At 38.0% G+C, this 18,772-nt stretch overlaps 1 protein-coding gene and 1 long non-coding RNA gene across 12 annotated transcripts in view; one reads left to right on the top strand and one right to left on the bottom strand.

Annotated features, from left to right (window-relative positions):
• LOC105070279 (uncharacterized) overlaps nt 1-18,772 on the top strand; it is a 309,633-nt gene that overhangs the window by 241,427 nt on the left and 49,434 nt on the right. The gene's annotated exons all lie outside the window — the stretch shown is intronic.
• TNFSF18 (TNF superfamily member 18) overlaps nt 1-18,772 on the bottom strand; it is a 61,350-nt gene that overhangs the window by 14,716 nt on the left and 27,862 nt on the right. For 4 of the 5 annotated variants that reach the window (XM_074349811.1, XM_010956650.3, XM_045517815.2 and 1 more), the window contains exon 2: nt 570-807. In XM_074349811.1, coding sequence (XP_074205912.1) covers nt 570-617 — 48 coding nt within the window. In that variant the 5' untranslated portion in view covers nt 618-807. Of the gene's footprint in view, nt 1-569; nt 10,678-18,772 lie in introns of those variants that run through there. The other variant, XM_010956641.3, reaches the window with a different exon arrangement.

Here is an 18,772-nt window from a genome sequence, read left to right on the forward strand (position 1 = left end):
ACTGACAGACAACAGCCACTCCTTATCTTCAAATTTCTTACTGCTTTTTTGTTTGGTTTTTACAGGTAGCCAGGGAGAGAGACAAATATACAAGGCAATACAGGGAGAAGTGAGGTACCAGCTTGAGAACCAAATATCTGACCTCACTCGGGTTAAGAGAAAGTTTTATAAAGGAGGCAATGTCTAGGCTGATATATACATCTGAACAGATGTTAACCAGATTGAAACAACCTCATAATATCCCATTCCCCTAAGCTAATCCATTACTATTAAGTACATTTACTAATATAGAATGTTAAATATTGATAATTTGCTGATAGCATAATATATATTATATATGTTATATACAGTATAATGTATACACATATTTAGTGTATGTGCACACACGTGTGTGTGTGTGTGGTCTTAGTGCTTCAGGCTCTTTACTTGGCAGTGAAGAAATCAGAAGGCATATGACAGGGCCTTGGATCTTAAGAAATCCATTGTCTGGTAACTGCTGCTTCACTTACCTTGAGCCTTTCAAACGTGCATTGGAAACATGTTTCAATTTCAAAATAAGTTTCACTTACGCTTTTGTATAACTTTCCTGATTTCCCAAGTGAGAACTGCCAAAGCATCCAGACTCCAGGCCACGGTTCTCGTCTGTCTGGTGTGATGACTCTAGCCGTGAATCCAGTGGCATGTTCCACTTGTAAAGAGGAAACCTCAGGCTGGTATGCCCACGGGAGAAATGCTGAGTCACAGACAACACTGGAATGCTGCTTGATGAAACGGTGCCAGCTGAAGGTAGCAGGCAGTTTCTATTTGCTAAATAAAGAACAAGCAACCCTGGGGAATTAGCTATGACTATTACGTAAAGATAAGACCTAAGTTATTTCAAGTCTTTCATCAACCAACAAGCCCCAAAGGAAATCTCTTTGGCTGGAGGTAAGGATATTCTCCACCCTACACGTACACAGCTTACATCCTCTCCTGGTCCCTTGTCTCATTAATTCCTAGATCATTCAGGCACCAGCCTCTCTGATGGCAACACCACTGAGTGCTGATTTCAAATGTAAGCCACACACACAAGAGAGAGATAAAAAATTATTAAGAGTAAAAACAGGGAAACAAGTGTCTACTAAAAGCCTGCTCTCCTCCAGGCATTGTGTTTAAAGTTTAAAGTTTCACATGCATTATTTGGTTTATCTAATCCTCACAACAAGGTTAGAAGGTAGCCCTTGTTAATCCCAGTTTACAGAGGAGAAAATTGGGTTTAGAGATGTTTAGCAACTGAACTGAAGTGACAAAACTACTAAAATTCAAATTCAGTTCTGTTCAGCACTAAAACCTATCCTTTTCATTTCCATTCTGTCTTGATGCATTAATAAGTACCTGAACTTGGCTTTGGTGAGGGAAGGATTTTAAAATGACAATTCGCAACATTAAGGACCCTTATGTGCCCCACTTCTGAATATGATACCTACTAAAACATCTTTAGAAGGAAAAACTCATAACTAAATAGTAATATTTTTTAAACAGGGATAATTTCTTGATCTGTCTTCAGTGTTAAATTCTTCCTTTTATTCCTTCTTAATCTTAAAATGACTCAGGTTTCCAGATGGAGCCAGGATTGAAGTCAAATTTTAAGTTAGGATAAACAAATTACTTGCAATTTCCAGTGCCAAAACTATTTCCAGCCAAAAAATTTCCGCAAGATGTTCACTTCTTCCTAGCAGAAAAGAGGAAAAGAAACCCTTCGTATTCCAAAACTATATGTACAGCTTGGATTTATTGTAAATTTTATTCTTCATGTTAATTAAAGGATGAGAGTAATCATAGTAACATTTGGGGGCAAAGACAGTCAGAAGGAATATTGATTAAAAGAGAAATTTAGAGCCAAGTAGAGTTGTGGAAACCCAAGGGCCGGGTTAGCTGTGGTCATTTCAATGTAGAAGAAAATAGAAATCCCAGAAGTTTCAAAGGGAAAACATGGAACAATCCGTGTGGTAAAGATGACAGATGATTTCAACAATCACTAGAGTCGTTCATGAATATGCTTGAAATATAAAGACTGGGTAGAGATTCTTCTGGTCCTAACAATGTTGACAGTGATCATAGCAGCAACAACTTTGTGTATTTGACTGAGCACCTACTGTCAATTTTAAGTAGGAGTTGATCGGCTCATAATAAGGACTTGACCATCCTGATTTGAAGCCAGCCAATGTGTAAGAGCTTTTTAGGTTCAGAGCAGAAAATATGTAAATTCACATGAATTAAGTTTATATGGACATATAAAGCATGTGTCTGCCAGTGAATGGAGGGACAAGAAAACTAAATGGCATGGACTTCTGAAATGAACGAACTAAGCAAAGGAGAAATGGTGTCTGGCTTCTCCAAGCCCAGCCTGCCTTTGTGAGCCTCTGTCTTGCACAGTGGCTCCGAGCTTGCGGACACGGGGAGGCCAGACCTTCCCGGTCTGCTCTGCTCTGCAGTGTTCTGAAGTGGGACAAAGAGCCTCAGGAAGGTAACTGTATGAGGCAGACAGAGCCCAGAGAAGGGGTCAGTGGTTCCAGATTCAGGATCTGATTTTTTTCCACTTAGCTACATGACCCTGAGCATGTGAAGGAAAAACAAAATCTCTTTGGACACTAGTTTCTTTTTCTGTTTAAAAAAATGTAAACTGCATTTCAGATTCTAGAGCCTTACACAAATGTGGCGTATTTGGTGTGCTTTCCTGCCTTTGCATTGGAACTCACCAGGCCCTTCCACACTTTACCGCTGATTTTTCCCGTTACAGATTTTGATGTGTGCTTCCCTACAGATTCCCCCTGCTACACACACACACGCTATTATGTGATAGGAAATGAACAGAACTATGTAACAGCTGTTGGGGGACACCTGGTGAGCCTGGTGACGCAGGTTGGTGAGAATTTACCAAAGGCAAGGGAAAGTTTAATAGGGTCGCCGCTACAGGCAACAGCGGGGCCACACAGACAAAAGGGCCTGCGTGTCCACTGAGCGTGAACGTGCGGGGTCTTTTATTGAGGAAGGGGCTGTGAACACAAAAGAACAGGGGAGCAGATTTCTGACTGGCTCTTAGTGAGGTACAGGGGAGGACTGTGGATTTATGACTCCAGTAAGATGGAGACAGGGGCTGACACGGGCAAGGTGGTGGAGTTCATGATTCCGATGAGGAGGGGACAGGGGCTGAGACAAGCCAGCCTGAGCTACGTGAGGCCGGTCACTTCCCAGGGCTGTCAACTCTGCCAAGGCCAACATGGTAGAAAAGGGTGCACTTTGGTTTTTTTTTGAGAAATTGCAGGTGGACATTCGAGAGCCCAGGAATGGGGGTCGCAGGGCCTCGGCAGGCACCAGCTGGCACTGAAGTAGCCAAATTTAAAGTCTTTGTTTAGTTGCTGTGTCACACATTTAAAGAAAATGGCAGACAATTTGGACGCTTTTGAGTCTAAAATGCGAATGTACGGATGGGATCTTTGGGGTGTTCTTTTATCATCTTGTGATCTTAGAATGTAAAAGCTGGAAAGGATGGCTTCACCTACCTCAATTTTACAACGAGGAGACAGTGGACACAGAAACTACGTTAAGAGTCTTGATGAACTACTATTATTTCTCTAAATAATTAACTACTTCGTTAGAAAGCACTGCCGTGCTGGTTCTGGTCCAAGATGGTGACATAGGAGGCTCCTGAACTCACCTCTTCCCATAGACACACCAAACATATGGCCACGCATGAAACCGTTCCCTCTGACAGAAATCCAAAAACTAGCCAAGCAATGTGTATACGTTGGGCGAATGAAAAAAAAAAAACAAAAACCCGCATTACAACTGGTAGGCAAGACTGAGACACTCGCACCATAAACCCCATCCCTGGCATTGCACCAGGCCACTGGGGGCAAATCTCCAATGTCCAGCGTCACCATGAGGAGCAAAAGATTTGGACTCCACATCTTGCACCCCAGCTTTTAACACTCCCACCTGACGACTGGGTCTCCAAAACACTAAGCCCTGAAAGCCAGTGAGGCTTGCAGCCACAGGACCCGCAAGGCTGAAGCAAATCAAGAAGTAGTTCTTAACAGGCTCTGGAAGACTCGGGTGGCTGTGCCCACAAGGCTTATCAGGAGCAGACAAAGGAGTATCCAACTTCCAGTCTTCCCTTAAAAAAGATCTACTTTACATACATTGAAAGCTACTGCCCCAGGGGTCAGGCTTCTCACCGAGGGGCTAAATACCATTCTCCCCAGAGAACAGAGAAGCTATCAGAAGCTTTCCCCACCTTAGCCCTCCAGCCTCCTCCAACTTGTTAACATCCCCTAGGAAGGAGCTTGTGCACCTTCACCCTAATTTTAGCAGCTGCCACCCGACACAAGCCCCCGGATCATCTGGCTCTGACACCCAATGGGGCTTGCGTGCCAAATTCCCACTGGACTATAGCAAACAAAGAAACAGTTCTCCCCGCAGGGCTCAGCACTTAGTGAGCAGGCAAAAAATGCCCACCTCCCAGACTTCCCCTGAAAAGGTTCTGTTTGAATACTTTAAGAGCTGCTGCCCAAGGGCCAAACTTCTAATTTAACACACATCTAAGGACTGCTGAGATTTCTCCTGAGACCAAGGAAACCTCTGGACACATCCCCTTCCCACTCTCTCTTGTTCACACTAAGGCACCAGTATCTCCCTGCAAGAAGCCTGTACACGTGTCTGGTGCCCTAGCTTTAACAGCTGTCACCCAAGGGAAGGGCCTCTGAGTTACTGACTCAAAGCCAACTGGTTTTGCATTCACAAGTCCCACAGGACTGTATCAAACAAGCAGTTCTTAATGGGTACAGGAGCACTCCTAATTCTGTACATCTGGGCCAAATGCAGAAGGAACAGGCAAAAATTCCCATCTCCCCGTTTATCCCTGAAAAGGGCCTAACTACGCGCTTTCTTAGTTGCCGCTGTTACCAGAGAGTAGGTTCTTGTCTTGTTACAGAAAGAATTCAGAGGCGAGATGCAGAGGTCAAGAAAAGCAAAGCAAGGGTGTAGTAAGTGACAATACGCTCTCAAGGGGAGAGCAGGCAGACTTAGGTGAGTAGCTGCCATGAGTTTCTTTGGCAAGCTGGTTATATGGAGTGTAAAAATAAATGGGTGGAATATTCATTGGGGAGGGAGGGGTTTGGGGTCATATTTCCTGATTTTCATCCCAGCTCCACTTTCCTGAGGGGAGGAGGGATTTTTTTGTCCTTATCTGGCCTTGATCAAACATATCATGGCATCAGTGGTACTTCTTATCTGCAAGGGCAATTTTATTGTAATGAAGGCATAATGAGCAAAAGGTTATATTCAGATGCCAGATTCCCACCTTTTCCCATCTTTGTCTGCCTCTAGGGCCCTTGTCACCTCAAGATATATGGCTTCCTGTCAGTCCGGAGATTCTTGTTTTTCCTTTGTCCTGCCACTTGGCCCGTGGCCTCCTTTCTCTGCTCATATCTTGCTATTTTACCTGCTCTAACACAGCATGGGGGTCCAGCTTCCAATCAGCCTGAATCTAGGTGCTGACCGCAATCCTCCTTTTGGGACACTGAAGGGTCTTGAACTACAGGGAGGCACCAAGAACAAAGAATGTGGCTTAGACAATTAGAAAGATTTAAGAGACAACAAAGAGCTCACGCTGGGCTCATTGATAAGGTTCATCCCCTACAGGAGACCATTCTGTCAAGACTGGGAAAGGTGGCTGTTTTATCTAATATGCAGAAATCAATGCAGAGAATCAAGGAAAATTAAGTTACAGAGGTATGTGTTCCAAACAAAATAAGATAAAACTCCACAAATAGATCTTAGTGAAAAAGAGCTACATGATTTACATGATAGAGCATTCAAAAATAGTGGTCATAAAGAAGTACCAACGCCAGGAGAATAATCCTTGAACAAAGTGAGAATTTCAATGAAGAAAATATAAACAAGTACCAAAGAGAAATTACACAAATGAAGAATGCAGTAACTGAACTGAAAATTTCAACAGAGGACTGGACTAGATAAAGTAGAAGAAAGGATTAGTGAAATGAAGATGAGACAGTGGAATTTATCCAATCAGGGAAGCAAAATGAGAAAGAATGAAGGTAGCTTAGCAGACTAATGCGACAACAAAAAACAGACCAATATACACATTATAAGGGCCTCAGAAGAAGATGGGGGAAAGAAGGACAGAAAGCTTATTCAAAAGAATAATGGCTGAAAACTTCCCTAACCTTGGGGAAGAAACAAATACACAGATGCAGAAAGCCCAGAGACTTCCAAATAAGACCAATTCAAAGAGACCCACTCTGAAGACATTATAATTAAACCATCAAAAGTTAAAGACAAGAAGAGAAAAATAAAGATGAAGCTCAAGAGAAAAGCAACTTGTTACATACAAGGGAACCCCTAAAAGACTATTGAAGTATTTTTCAGCAGAAACTCTGCAGGCCAGAATGAAGGAGCATGATACATTCAATGTACTGAAAGAAAAAAAAAGCCAACCAAAAATACTGTACCCAGCAAAGTCTTCAGAATTGAAGGAGAGACAAAGAGTATTCTAGATAAGTAAAGCTGAGAGAGTTCATCATCATCTTACATGAAATGTTAGAATTATTCAGCCTGAAATAAAAATGCACAAACTCATAACAGGAAAACATATTGAAGTATAAAACTGACTGGTAAAGATAAACATACATTTAAATTCAGAATACTCTAATGTTTTAATGGTGCATAAATCACTTACAACTCTAGTATGAAAGTTAACAGACAAAAGTAAAAATCATCAACTATAATAATTTGTTAATAGACACACAGTGTTAAAAGATGCAAACTGTGACATCAAAAACATAAAATATTGGGAGGCAATGTATAAATGTAGAGCTTTTGTATATGTTTGAAGTTATTATATTTTAAAAAGACTGTTATAAAATTAGCTGTTTTATACAAACCCCATTGTTACCATAAGTAAAAACCTATAGTAGAAAAGAGAAAGGGAAAGAAATCTAGGTATGTTACTAAAAAAAAGTCATCAAATCACAAAGGAAGAAAGCAAAAGAGAAAGAAAAGAATAAAGGAATTGCAGGACAACCAGAAGAAAAAGCCAACAAAGTAGTAATAGTAAATCCATACCTAAAAGTAATTACTTTAAATGCAAATGGACTAAATTCTCCCATCAAAACACATAAACTAACTGAACAGATTAAAAGACATGACCAATCTACATGCTCCCTACAAGAGACTCATTTCAGCTTTAAGGACACATACAGACTGAAAATAAAGGGATGGTAAAGATATTTCATGCAAACGGAAGCCAAAAGAAAGTAGGGGTAGCTATACTTATATGAGACAAAATAAACTTTAAACCAAAGACTGTAATAAGAGACAAAAATGGTTATTATGAGAAAAAGAGGTCAATTAATCAAAAGGAGATACGTACTCAACATAGGAACACCTAAATATATAAAGCAAATCTTAGACCTGAAGGAAGAAATAGACAGTGACAAAATAATAGCCCACTTTCAGCAATGGATAGATAATGCAGACAGAAAATCAGTTTTAAAAAATTGGACTTTAACTACACATTAGACCAGATGGATTTTACTGACATTTACAGAGCACTCCATCCAGCTGCAGCAGAATATACATTCTTCTCAAGCACACATGAGACATTGTCAAGGATATATCATATGGTAGGCCACAAAAACATCTTAATAAATTAAAAAAAACTGAAATCATAGCCAGCATCTTTTCCGATAGCAGTGTTAAGAAACTAGAAATCAATTACAAGAATAAAAATGGAAATTCACAAATACATGAAGATTAAATATGCTCCTGAAAAATCAATGGGCCAAAGAAATAAATATCTTGAGACAAATGAAAATGAAAATACATACCAAAATTATGGGATGCTGCAAAAGCAGTTCTAAAAAGGAAGTTTATAGTGATAAACACATACATCAAGAAAAAAAAATCTCAATAAACAACCTAATTTTATACTTCAAGGAACTAGAAAGAGGAAATTTAAGCCCAAATTTAGACAGGAGGAAGAAACAAAGATCAGTGAAAATCAATGAAGCAGAAACTAAAAAGACAACAACAGAAAAGATAAACAAAGTAGAAAACTTAGCTAACCAGGTAAAAAAGAGAAAGAACTCAAAATTATAAATGAGAAGACATTAGAACTGATATTACACAAATACAAAGAATCATAAGCAACAACTATGAGGAACTGTATGCCAACGAATTGGACAACTTAGAAGAAATGAATAAATTTCTAGAATCATACAACCTACTAAGACTGAATCAAGAAGAAACAGAATCTCTAAACAGCCCAATTACTAGTGAAGAGATTGAATCAGTAATCAAAAACCTCCCAAAAGAAAGTTCAGGACCAGTGGCTTCACTGGCATCCTACTAAACATTAAAAAAAAAAAAACAAAAAAAAACCCAATCATTCTCAAATTCCTTCAAAAAAAGAGAGAAGAAAACACTTCTTGTCTCATTTTACAAAGCCAGCATTACCCTGATACCAAAACCAGACAATAACACTACAGAGAAAGAGTATTTCTTGGGGCCAATATCCCTGATGAACATAGATGCAAAAATCAAAAAATATTAGCAAACTAAATTCAACAGTACATTAAAAGGATCATACACTATGATCAAGTGAGATTTATTCCAGGGACGCAAGGAAAGTTCAACATCTACAAATCAATGTGATACACCACATTAACAAAATAAATGGTAAAAATCAATAACCATCAATAGATGAAGTAAAATCATTTGAAAAAAAAAATCAACATTCCTTCACTATTTAAAGAAAAAAAAACTCTCAACAAACTGAGTATAGAGCAAATGTGACTCAACATAATAAAGGCTATATATGAGAAGTCCACAATTTTAATGTTATACGCAGTAGTGAAAAACTAAAATTTTTTCCTCTAAGATTATAAATAAGAAAAGGATGTCCACTCTCACCACTGTTATTAACATAGTTCTGGAAGTCCTAGCCAGAGCAATTAGACAAGTAAAAGTAAAAAGCACCCAAATTGAAGAAGTAAAATTGTCTCCATTTGCAGATGACATGATATATATAAAAAACCCTAAAGACATCATCAAAAAACCTGTTAGAACATACGAATTCAGTAAACGTGCAGGATGGAAAATTAATATGCAAGATCAGTTACATTTCTGTACACTAACCATCAGAAAGACAAATTAAGAAAACAGTGCCATTTACAACTGTATCAAAAAGAATAAAATACTTAGGAATAAATTTAACCACAATGATGAAACTTCTGTATACTGAAAACTGTAAGACTAAAAAAATAGAGGAAAACACAAATAAATGAAAAAAATTACATTCTTATGAATTAGAAGTATTAATATTGTTAAAATGTCCATACTATCCAAAGCAATTTACAGATTCAATTATCTCTATCAAAATTCAAATGGCATTTTTTGCAGAATTTTTTTAAATCCTTAATTTGTATAGAACCAAAAAGACCCCAAACAGCCAAACCAATCTTGAGAAAGAAGAACAAAGCTGGAAGTACTACACTCCCTGACTTTGAATTATATTATAAAGCTATAGTAATCAAAGCAGTATGATATTGGCATAAAAACAGACACACAGATCAGTGGAACAGAATAAAGCCCAGAAATAAACTCATGCATTTATTGTCAATTTGTAACTCATGCATATACTGTCAATTTGTAACTAAGGAGCAAGAATATACAGCAGGAAAAGGATAGCCTCTTCAATAAATGGTGTTGGGAAAACCGGACAGCCACGTGCAAAAGAATGAAACTGGACCCTTATCTTACACCATACACAAAAATCAACCCAAAATGGATTAAAGACTTGAATGTAAGACCTGAAACCATAGAACTCCTAGAAGAGAACATAGAGGGTAACCTGCATGACATCAGTCTCCTGATTTTTTTGGATTTGACACCAATAGCGCCTACAACAAAAGCAAAAATAAACAAGTGAGATTACATCAAATTTTAAAGTTTTTGCACAGCAAAGGAAATCAACAAAATGAAAATAAAACCTACAGAATGGGAGAAAATATTTAAATCATGTATCTGTTAAGCAATTAGTATCTAAAATATATAAGGAACTCACACAATTCAATAGCAAAATCAATCTGATTTTACGATGAACTGAATAGACATTTTTTCAAAGAAGACATAACAAATGGCCAAGAGGTACACAGAAAGGTTCTCAACATCACTAATCATTAAGAAGATGCAAAGCAAAACCACAATGAGACATCACCTCACACCTGTTAGAATGGCTACCATCAAAAAGACCAGAGGTAACAAATATTGAGAAGGCTGTGGAGAAAAGGGAATCTTTTTGTACTGTTGGTCCGAATATAAACTGGTGCAGCCTCTATGGAAAACAATATGGGGGTTCCTGAAAAATTTTTAAATAGAACTATCACATGATCCAGCATTCCCACTTTTGAGTACATATCCAAAGAAATGAAAACAGAATCTCAAAGAGATGTCTACAATCCCATGTGTCTTGCAGCATTATTCACAATAGCCAAAATAAGTAAATAAGTTAAATATTCATCGAGATGAATGAGTAAAGAAACAGTATATATATATATATATATAAAAACTCAGCCGTAAGAAGGGCTATCCCGCCTTTTGTGACATGGATGGACTTGAGGGCATTATTGTAGGTGAATTAAGTCAGAGAAAGACAACTACCACAAGATACTACTTTTATGTGGAATCCAAAAAAACTAAACTCATGGAAATAGAGACTAAAATGGTGGTTTCCAGGGGCAGGGTGGTAAAGGAAAAGGGGAGATGTTGGCCAAAAAGTATAAACTTCCAGTTTTAAGATGTGTAAGTTCTGGAGATCTGATGTACAGCATACCAAATACAGTTAATAATTCTATATTGTATTAATGAAAGTTGCTAAGAGAGGAGATCTTAAGTGTTCTCACCACACATGCACACACCCACAATAGTAATTCGGTGATGTGATGCAGGTGTTAATGCTTAGAGATAATCATTTTGCAGTGTATGTGTGTCAAATCAGCATGTTGTATACCTTAAACTTCCACAATGCTATATGTCAAGTATATCTCAATAAAGATAAGGGGGAAAGAAGTAAGTTTTGCAATAACATCACCCAAGTAACTGATCAGTATGAAGATATACAAGGTTTCCTGTATTAAAAATTTTGATGCTAATTTTCTTCAAATTCTCAAAAAAAAAAGTGTGACAGATTTTCTAAATGGCATAAGATAAAGACTTTACAAAAATATGCAAACCCTTAAACAATTGAATTACTTCAATAAATACACTTTCTTCAAAATAACAGTAGAAATCTTGGAAAATCCAGAAAAGTACAATTAAAATCACACATAACCTAGATATAACCACTGTTAACATGTAGATTTTAATAATCTCCTATCTTTCTTCTAGATCTATAAACAAATCAGATGGAGAGTCCAAATTTATCAGTTTACACACAAGGAAAGGTTTGTTTTTCCAATAACTATTGCCAAAACTGGCCACCTCACCCCACTTACCCACCACCCACTACCCCACACAGCCCGTACGTGGAAGGCGTGGCAGTTGGAGAAGCGGTGGTATGGATGTTACTTGATCTCTCCATCTCACATTCCCTGAGCCTTGGCCCACCAGTTCAGCATGAAGGCAGGGAGCACACATGTGGAGCTGGCGGTGAGGACTGGAGATGGCTCAGGCCAGCGGAAGCCGTTAGTGGAAATTTCTTACTACTTTGGTATAACTTTCATCCCTTTGGGTGACTCATTAGTGGTTGGGACATGTATTAGTTTCCTATCACTGCCATTATAAATTACCACAAATTGACTCCAAACAGCACCCATTTATTACCTCATAGTTCTGTAGGTCAGAAGTCTGGGGGACTCAACTGGGTACTCTGCTTAGCATCTCACAAGGCTGAAATCAGCATGCCAGTCTGCCTTCTTGTCTGAAGGCTCGGGGTGTGAGGGGTGGATCTGCTTCTAGGCTTATTCAGGTAGTCGGCAGAATTCAGTTCCCCTCCATATCTTTCTCGTATTTCAAATCTCTGCCCCTGTGGCATCTCTCTAACAGCAAACATCAGAAGTTCTGTGCTTTGGGGGACCTTTATGATTACACTGGGGCCACCTGGATAATCCAAGATACTCTCCCTGTTTTAAGGTATATAACCTACATTACATCTGCAAAGCCCCTTTGGCCATATAAGGTAACGTAGTTATAGGGTCTAGAGATGAGTATGTGGCCCTCTATGGGTGGTCCTTCAACCTCCCACAGGATTAGCTGGCCCTTTGTTGCCTTCTGACATCAGGGAGCCCTTTGGACGGCACGGATGCATCCTCCCTCCACTCCCAATAGCTTATTTCCAGGGACAGGTTCATCTTTCTCCCCAGCAGTCTTTTGGACAGACAGCCACTCCCTGCCTGTTACTCCCTCCATGGCATGGCTTCAGCTCATGTTAAATCAATGTCATATGTGCCTCACTATGTGGAGATGAGAGGCAGGTGTGGAACATGACGAGAAGCCATCACCTCTGACACACTAAGTAACTAAGTAACTCCTTGAGAAGGCTTGTCCACACAGATGCTCTTCTAATATATGTCCTTGCTGCAAATGACCCCTCCGCCCAACTCTAGCCATTTTATGTATAAAGGAAAAGGGAGGTTACTGTAACATTGGATGGAACATTTGTAAACACCTCTTTGTGAAATCTGCAACAAGCAGCTTTTGAACTTCTAAGTTCAACCCTGGAACATAACATCCATCTGTGTATTCTTGGCTATGAGCTGTCTCTGTAATAATCCCTGCCCCAGTCATCAAGGGATAAGGTATTGAAGGGGAAGAAAGTGGATACACTTTATATATATACAAATTTAGAATCCTACTTTTCATACAGTTATACAACTTGCTTTTTACACTTAGTATAAGCGGCACTGTTGTTAAGTAATCCACATGATTCTTAATGAATGTATTGCATCCATTACTGAATGGATGTAGCTTATCATTGGAAATTATTTTTAAGTAATTTTTTTTAATATTGAGGAATATAAAGAGTAGCATATAATCAAATGTTTTCGCGTAGATGTCTCTTCCTCTCTTTGGTGCTAAACAGTGTTTTAAAAAAAAAAAAAAAAAAAAAAAAAAAACCACCAACAGCAAGTGTCCAGGTAGGCCCTCACCACTAGAAGGGTGATTAGGAACTGTAGTCTGTATCCTCAATATTGTTACCTGAGCCTCAAACTGGGCATAATGGTTATTCAAGTGTAAGATGAGGGTTTGTTTAGAACAGATGTCTAGGCTCTAATTAATGTTCCTTTTGATACACTGCAAATCACTTTCGCTAAGAGACAAACTGTCTGAGACTTCTTTGAGGAGGCTCAGTGCTGTTCTGCTGCTGAAAGGGTCTAGCCGTTCTAAGTTGAAGTTCTTTTTCTTTGTATGTGAGAAGGGTTCTCAGTATCTTCTCCTGGTTTCCTGCTCAGGGGATGCTCTTACCCCAAAATAGGCTAACAAATGTCCTAGTTTTTGGCAGGAGTCTGCTTTCTGGAGGTTTTAATAGCAGAGAGGCCAGTATCAGACAAAAGTCACCCTTAAGTTTTTCCCCTTCTTAATCTTATGTAACCAACTCTTAGCATCCTCTAAAACTCAAGCAGGAACTGCTTCGTACAGAAACCATCCCTTGACTTTTTCGCTTTAGTTAAGTGCGTCTTGCATTTGTTCCTAAACTTCGCCATATTTATCTATAATTTAGCACTTACCATCCCACAGTTTAATTATCTGCTTAATTATACATTTTCTCCATTGGAGTGTAGGACTCTAGAGGTGATACATTTTTAATCTTTTTACACCCCAAGCCTGCCTAAGTTTTGGTTCGTAGATAACACTCACTGGATATTGGATAGATAAATGGATGGCTTTACTAACATTACACCATCACAGAGTAGCACCCAGACCAGATTCAGCTCCTAAGGCTTGAATTTATAAGTACTATGTTCATCCCATTCTACCTCCACTAATCAGAACCAATTATCACCAGGGCTAAATCTATGTTGAATTTTTTGCTTCACATTTTACTTCATTGTTGTTTTTCCCCTCAGCATCTTAACACCAATAACATTTTTTACTAGACAGCTAGTATCTGATGGTCTTATGGTCCTGTGACATTCTGCTTGCCTAGGAAAGGAAGCAGAGCAGTGTTTGTGTTCATCATGTTGCCTAAAGCCTGTTACATAAACAGCATGACTCATTCTGGTCTTATCCACACTGTACACCCTGCCTGTGATTTATTACCAAGATCCTACTAGACACCCTGTAGGCACTGAGTGATTACTCTGTATGTCTGTTTCCTGATTTATATCAAATGATGTTGTAATGTAAACCCTGCCACAAAACCACATCCTTAAAGAAGTAAATACAGAGTTAAGTTCTTACCAAGAGGGATGACACTGATCAACTCTTCTAAAATGGACTGAGCAGCTGGCACGCCTCCCAAGAATCTCTTGAGTTGGTTGTCAGCCTGTAGTTGTAGTATTGCTCACCCCTTCCTTTCACTTATCTTGGTATTTGATAGCTGTCTCCATAGTAGTACTTATGTCTGTGTTTTAAACCACAAGCCTCTGAGGGATCTGGACTGTGTTCATCTCTGTATCCATTGTGTCTGGCATAGTGTGGGTCTTCAATAAATATGCATCGGAAGAGTGAGTGAATGAGTATGTGAAAAGACATACTGATCCTCTCTGAGTCCAATATTACATGTAATTTGAATTATTTTTCCAAGTAGGAATGGGCATGCCCATGAGCTTTCACACATTTTGTCCTTTATTCCTGAATGGCCAAAAACATACTTTGAGGGGGCTGTAAGTTAAGGTTATAAGGTAAGTGCATTCTCAGGAGTTGGATCAGAACAAAAGTAACTGGCTCCTACAATAGTCAGACCCTACATCTTGATCTCCATAGGACCATTTCTTTGTTACTTTTAATTCTGACTGATAAAGTATGTAAAGATAAGTTTACACATTTGGGTTTAGATGAGAAACATGAAAATGATGCTTTCAAGGCAAAAATCTCTAATGCTCTTACTATGATACAGGATGGGATACAAAGGGAAGTTCAAAAAATAAAGGGAGTTAAATGGAATTCATCTAGTGAAAAAAAGGGAAACTCTGGCTTCAATTTCTTAGCCATAAAAGCATCATTTGAAACAGCAGCAGTAAACAAGAGGTGACACGTGGTCAGAAGACATATATTTTAAGAAATGAGAAAAATCAAATAGAAGATAACATTTTGCTGGAATTGTTTTGGGAGTAGTTCATCTCTGAAAATATGATGTCATAAAGCCTTAATGTTTCAGCCCTTTGCTAGACAGTCTTTGGTGACATATCACTCAATTTTCACTTTTTTGAAGCCCAGGTTGATTGTTCTATACAGCTTCTCTGTTCGGGTGACCTCTCTCCACTGCCACATACAATATTGCTTCCACCCCCATCGTTCTACAGTTCCAAATCCAACTATCTTGTCTCAGTCATTATCTCATTTGATATCTTTGTAGGCTTTAACATTATTAACCAAACATCTCTTTAAACCCCTTTCTCATCTTGGTTTCTAGGCTACCATTCTCTTTTGGTCCCCTCACTGTCTTTGTCTCTCTTTGTGCATCTTTATGGATTCTTTGATTTTTCTTTAAAGCTAGGGTCCACTGGGATTCAGTACTTAGTTCTCTTTTCAGATTACAGAATGACTCTGAAGAAGGTGATGTCAGCAAGATGGCAGATTAGAAAGCTCCAGGCCCTTGTTTCTCTGCAGAAACACCAACAACTATAGACTGATTTAAAAAAAAAAAAAAAAAAAAAAAGTTTTGCTGGATCTCCAGAAACTAGTCAAGAATCTGCAGCTACCAAGAAAACGATCAAATTTTTAAAAATCCACACTCAAAATAGTAGACAATTTTGTGGTATTTTACTAACTCCCTTGTCCCGTCCTCTCCCCATCACGAGGCAATGCATCAGAAGGAAGTCACCAAATTCCTGGTTCCTCCCCTGGTGCAGAATTTTAAAAGTGGAACTTGTTTTTAATGTTCTGTACATTCCTGAGGGGCTGGTTTCTATCTCACCTACCATGGATCTCAGACAGAAACAGAAGCAGTTTGGAAAGCAGGCTGGAGATTACTGAAAGCAGTAACAGGCACCTCAGTGCATGAGGGGGTGTAAAGTGACCGCAAACCCACAGCTGGCTGTGGGCAAGAGACGATGAGCAGGGGAACACAATGTCTGTGGCTCCAAGAAGTAAGAGTGAGACTCCTAAGGAAATTAAGACATTTAAAGCAGTCATGCAAAGACATTTTGACAATTTCTTACAAAACTAAACATACTTTTCCCCTATTATCCAGCAATTGCACTCCTTGATATTTGCCCAAAGGAGTTAAACTTATATCCACCCAAAAACCTTCACACCAATATTTATAGTATCTTTATTTGTAATTGCCCATACTTGGAAGCAAACAAGATGTCCTTCAGGAGGAGAAAGGATAAATGAACTGTTGTACATTCAGAAATGAAATTTTATTCAGCACTAAAAATAAACCATCAAACCATAAAAAAATGGAGAAACTATAAATGCATTATTACTAAGTGAAAGGAGCCAATCTGAAAAAGCTATATACTATATGATTTCAAGTAAATGACATCGTGGAAAAGGCAAAACTATAGAGACAATAAAAACATCAGTGGTTGCCAGGGATGCTGTGGAAGGGAAAGATAAATAAGCAGAGCACAGAGGATTTCTAGGGCAGTGAAAGTACCATATATTATAGTCATGCATATATATTATACATTTGTTCAAATCCATAGAATATATAACACCAAGAGTGAACCCTAAGAAACTATGGACTTCAAGTGATTACATTGTGTCAATGTAGATTCATCCTTCATTTAAAAATGTGTCATTCTGGTGAGTGATGTTGATAATGGGGAAAGTTATCCATGTGTGTGGGCAGGGGCACATGTAGGGACAGGCTATGCACATACAGGAAATCTCTGTACCACCCTTTCAATTTTGTTGTAAACCTAAAACTGCACTAAAACAAGTCTTTAAAACACACACACACACACACACACCCATTTATACAGGGAAAAATCCCATGTACAGACTCAGGAAAGATGAATGCACAATCTGAGAACACCTTAAGCTTTCATGCCAGGCCGATTAATGAAGGCCTTCCACTGCATGGAGTTAGTCCCCAAAAATGTAGAGAGGTGACTATTTCTTCAAATGCTTAATTCTCAAAAGACCAAAGCATACAAAGAAAGAGGGAAACATACTCAAAGGAATAAGATAAGTCTCCAAAACACAATCCTAAAGAATACAGGCTTCAGAATTACTTGACAAAGACTTTTCAATGACTGTTTAAATATTCTCAGAGAGCTAAAGGAAAACACAGAACTAAAAGAAATCAGAAAATGTTAAGTGAACAAACTTAGAATATCACTAAAAAGACAAATTGTAAAAAATAAATAAGAACCAAACAATTTCTGAAGCTGAAGAATACCATCACTGAATCTTTTATAGAGAGGATCAACAAACTTAAACAGGCAGAAGAAATAATCAATAAACTTAAAGACAGGTCATTTAAAAGTATTTATTCTGTGGAGGAAAAAAGAAGAGAAGAAAGAAAACAGCCTAAGGTACCTATGACATCACTAAGTAGATGAATATATGCATTATGGAAGTCCCAGAAGAAGTGAAAGAAAGGGGCAGAGCGCTTTGAAGAAATAATGGTTCATAACTTTCCAAATTCAAGGAAGACATTGATACAGAAATAAAGGATCTCAAGAAACTCCCAGTAGGATAAACTCAGAGACAAAGACATATTATAATCAAACCATCAAAAGTAAAAGACAAAAGAGAATATTAGAAACTGCAAAAGAAAAATGACTCATTTACAATGAATCTTTAATAAGATTATCAGTGGGTTTGTCACCAGAAACCTTGTATGACAGGAGAGCGGGATGATATATTTAAAGTAATGAAACAAACTCAGAATTTTACATCCAGCCCAACTCTCCTTTCAAATAAGAAGTAAAGTCGTTCCTAGATAAGTGAAAACTTAGAGTTTATTACCACTACACCTTCCCTGCATGAAATGCTAAGAGTCCTTTCTTCAAGTTGAAACAAAAGTATACTAGACAATAACTTAAAGCCATATAAAAAAATAAAGTATTCCCATAAAGATAAATACATGGAGAAATATAAAAAACTGTACTGTTGTAATTTTGCTTAACTCTCTTAATTTCTTTATAGATTTTAAAATGTAAAGCATTAAAAAGCATATATCTATGTTAATGAGTAAAAATACATAAATGTAATTTGTGACATTAACAAAGTGGAGAGGAATGGAGCTGTAAAGAAGAGTTTTTTTTTTTTAATGTGATTGAAATTAAGTGGTTCTCAGTTTATAATAGATTACATAAAACATCCTAAAGTTATAACAATCTCTATGATAACCACAAAGAAAACATCTATAAGATGTACAAAAGGAAATGAGAAGGAAACCAAAACATGTCACTACAAAAAAATCAAGCAAACACAAAGGAAGGCAGTAAGGCAGGACATGAGCAACAAAAAAGCTGTGTGACATACAGAAAACAGTAACAAAATGTCAATAGTAAGTTCTTCCCTATCAGTAATTATTTACTTTAATGGCTTAAAATCCCAAATTAAAAAATACAGATTGGCAGAGTGTATACAG

This window comes from Camelus bactrianus, chromosome 21 (assembly GCF_048773025.1).
Source record: "Camelus bactrianus isolate YW-2024 breed Bactrian camel chromosome 21, ASM4877302v1, whole genome shotgun sequence".
NCBI classification, from domain to species: Eukaryota; Metazoa; Chordata; class Mammalia; order Artiodactyla; family Camelidae; genus Camelus; species Camelus bactrianus.